Below are 2,650 nucleotides of genomic sequence, written 5' to 3' on the forward strand. Positions count from 1 at the left end.
TTTATATAGATAGATATAGGTATCGATCTTCTGTTTCAGAAAACATTTTTTCACTCATATTAACAATTAGTATAGATATCCTGAAAAATTGAGTCATAGGAAAACCTTTAAAAATATCTCGTAATCTCCAAAAATACCGTTAGGGCTTACAACATGGCCGCCAGAAGAGTCACGTGATCCGGTTGATCCAAAACATGAATCGCCGTATTACGAAACCGGAAAACGCAAACGCCCACTAAGCCACGATTAAACTCATAAATATTTTTAATACTGAAATGCTTTTAATACTACCAATTTATATTCAACAAATTAATTTATAATATACACTGGATTAATCAATGAATAATATTAAATGTAAGACATTAGAACTGTATAAATATTACTTTTGCCCTCCAGAATTCAATGATGCATCTCTGCTTCTGACGTACGTTCATGACAATGGTTGTTTCCTTAGAGTATCACACTACAACGGAGAGATGAAACTTTCAGTTTATGAATGCATAAGTTTAGTCATCATAACAATGCAGTTCGCAATCCTCTCTGATCCATTTGGTCGGAATAAAAAACAGGAGGCATTACTATCGGAACGCTACTAGATAATTTACTGTCATAGAGAAGGTAAATCCTGACCTTTTGCGCGTCTGGACGTAAACCGCATGGTTGGGTTAGTCTCTGTCGAGTTGAGTCATCCTGGTTAATTGAATTCATGTGTAAACAAGGAACTGACACGTGAAATTATTATCAACATTGGAATGACCATTATCAACATTGGAACGACGAGTTTGTTTGTCTCGTGGAAACAAATGTGGCCAAATATACCATCGCACCCCCAACACATAACCTTAACCCAAATTCTTACACTATTACAGTTATTAAAACCCGATCTTGTGTCTAACTTTGCTTTCGTGAGATAAATAGAAACATTACACGCAGTATGTTGAATTGTATAAGAACTCAGTTTTATTGATGTTCTGACGAAGAGGTCGTCGTCAGAAGAAGAAGACGTCGTCGTTGTTTTGTTTATTTGTTGTTGTTGTTGTTGTTGTTGTTGTTGTTAATAAACTACACCTACATATATAAGTACATATAAAACGCGTAGTTTTGTAAGTTCACCCGTGTACCTGCAGTGTGTTTTACCGGGTTTTGAATAAGTCCTGTTACATTGTAGATTTTCCTATTCAAATTAAGCCTGGTACGTCATTTTGGGTAGAATTAAACAAGTTTGGTTACATAGTGATTTATTAGTATACAAGGCATCATATCATTCAATGTGGTCACCTTTGGCGGCAATGACACGTTCCAACCGAGGTCGGAAACTCTTACAGGCCTTCCTGACGTAGTCCTTCTTCATGGACGTCCATGCTCGGTTCACAGAGGCTTTCAGCTCATTTGTGTTACTGTGGCGGGTCTTACCTCAATATGCGCCCACACACTGAAATCAAGGGGGTTCAAATCTGGCGACTGTGGAGGCCAAAAGTCTTTGGGCCAGAAGCTCATGTTAGTCTCTAACCAGTTCTGCGCAATTTTGGCGGTGTGTGCGGGTGCGCCGTCCTGCTGGAACACGTAATTTGCTTTCTTGGTAATCTTTTTAACCCATGGAAGAACTTTAGTTTCCAAAATTTCTTTGTAAACAGCGGAGGTTAACCTGTGTCCCTGTTCAAACCACACCGGGGGCATCTTCTCCCCATTGGATGCTACGACCCCAAGCCTCATGACAGATACTGGATGCTTGGTGGTTGACACTCTCTTGTGGTTAGAGACATCATTCCCAAAGCTTACGACCCGGTCGTTTTGCCTGTTGAAGAGTGGATCGACAGTGAATGTTTTCTCATCGGAGAAAATAAGGATACGATTCCCGTGGCTCTTTAAGTCATTCAACAGGCGGGTGCTCCTCTCCAGACGTTTATGAATCATTGCAGCACTCAAGAGGGGTTTCTTGGAACGTCTTAGACTCTTTCCTCCCATGCTCTTGGCCACCCTGGACACTGTGGATACAGAAATCTTCATCTTTTGTGCCAGTCTTGTCATTTTTAGCTCAGGATCATTTTCAAAAGCTTTTTTTATGGTTCCACGCCTAATTTTTTGAGGCCTTCCTGATCGAGGTCTATCCTTGAGGGTCTCCGAGTTATTCAGACGTTGGGCAACACGGTAGACAGTCATTCTACTGATGTTTAGTAGCTTTGCAATGTCAGTTTGTTTGCGACCCGCGCGCAGCAAAACGGAGATTTCATTTCTTTTTCCTTCCATTGGGTTGTACTTATAATTTAGGATTTTCTCACGAGTCAATATTGTATCTGCAATATATAAGTATTAATTAGACGTACTCAAATGTTAGTTACAATCAATATTAATACATGAATTTATAAAAATAAAAATGTAACAGGACTTATTCAAAATCCGGTGTATATATATATATATATATATATATATATATATATATATATATATAATTATTTTTGATATATATTTATATAACTATTTTTAATATATGTGTGCCTCCTTCGATCAATGTCATCTCCTGCACTGATGATTGCATAAACAGGAACCCCTAGTGTATGTAGGTATACCAATAATTTGAAAGGTATGTTTAATTTAAAAGGTATGTTTAATTGAATAGTATGTTTAATGAGAGGTATGTTTAATTTGAAAG

General features: G+C 37.9%; 1 protein-coding gene across 1 annotated transcript; it reads right to left on the bottom strand.

Annotated features, from left to right (window-relative positions):
* Positions 1 to 1,380: 1,380 nt before the first annotated feature.
* LOC145241635 (uncharacterized) lies at positions 1,381 to 2,247 on the bottom strand. Its single transcript, XM_080104716.1, has one exon. The coding sequence runs from the start codon at positions 2,245 to 2,247 to the stop codon at positions 1,381 to 1,383; it is 867 nt and encodes a 288-aa protein (XP_079960842.1).
* Positions 2,248 to 2,650: the final 403 nt, after the last annotated feature.

This window comes from Euprymna scolopes, chromosome 20 (assembly GCF_053919585.1).
Source record: "Euprymna scolopes isolate OS-2025 chromosome 20, ASM5391958v1, whole genome shotgun sequence".
In the NCBI taxonomy this organism is placed as follows: Eukaryota; Metazoa; Mollusca; class Cephalopoda; order Sepiida; family Sepiolidae; genus Euprymna; species Euprymna scolopes.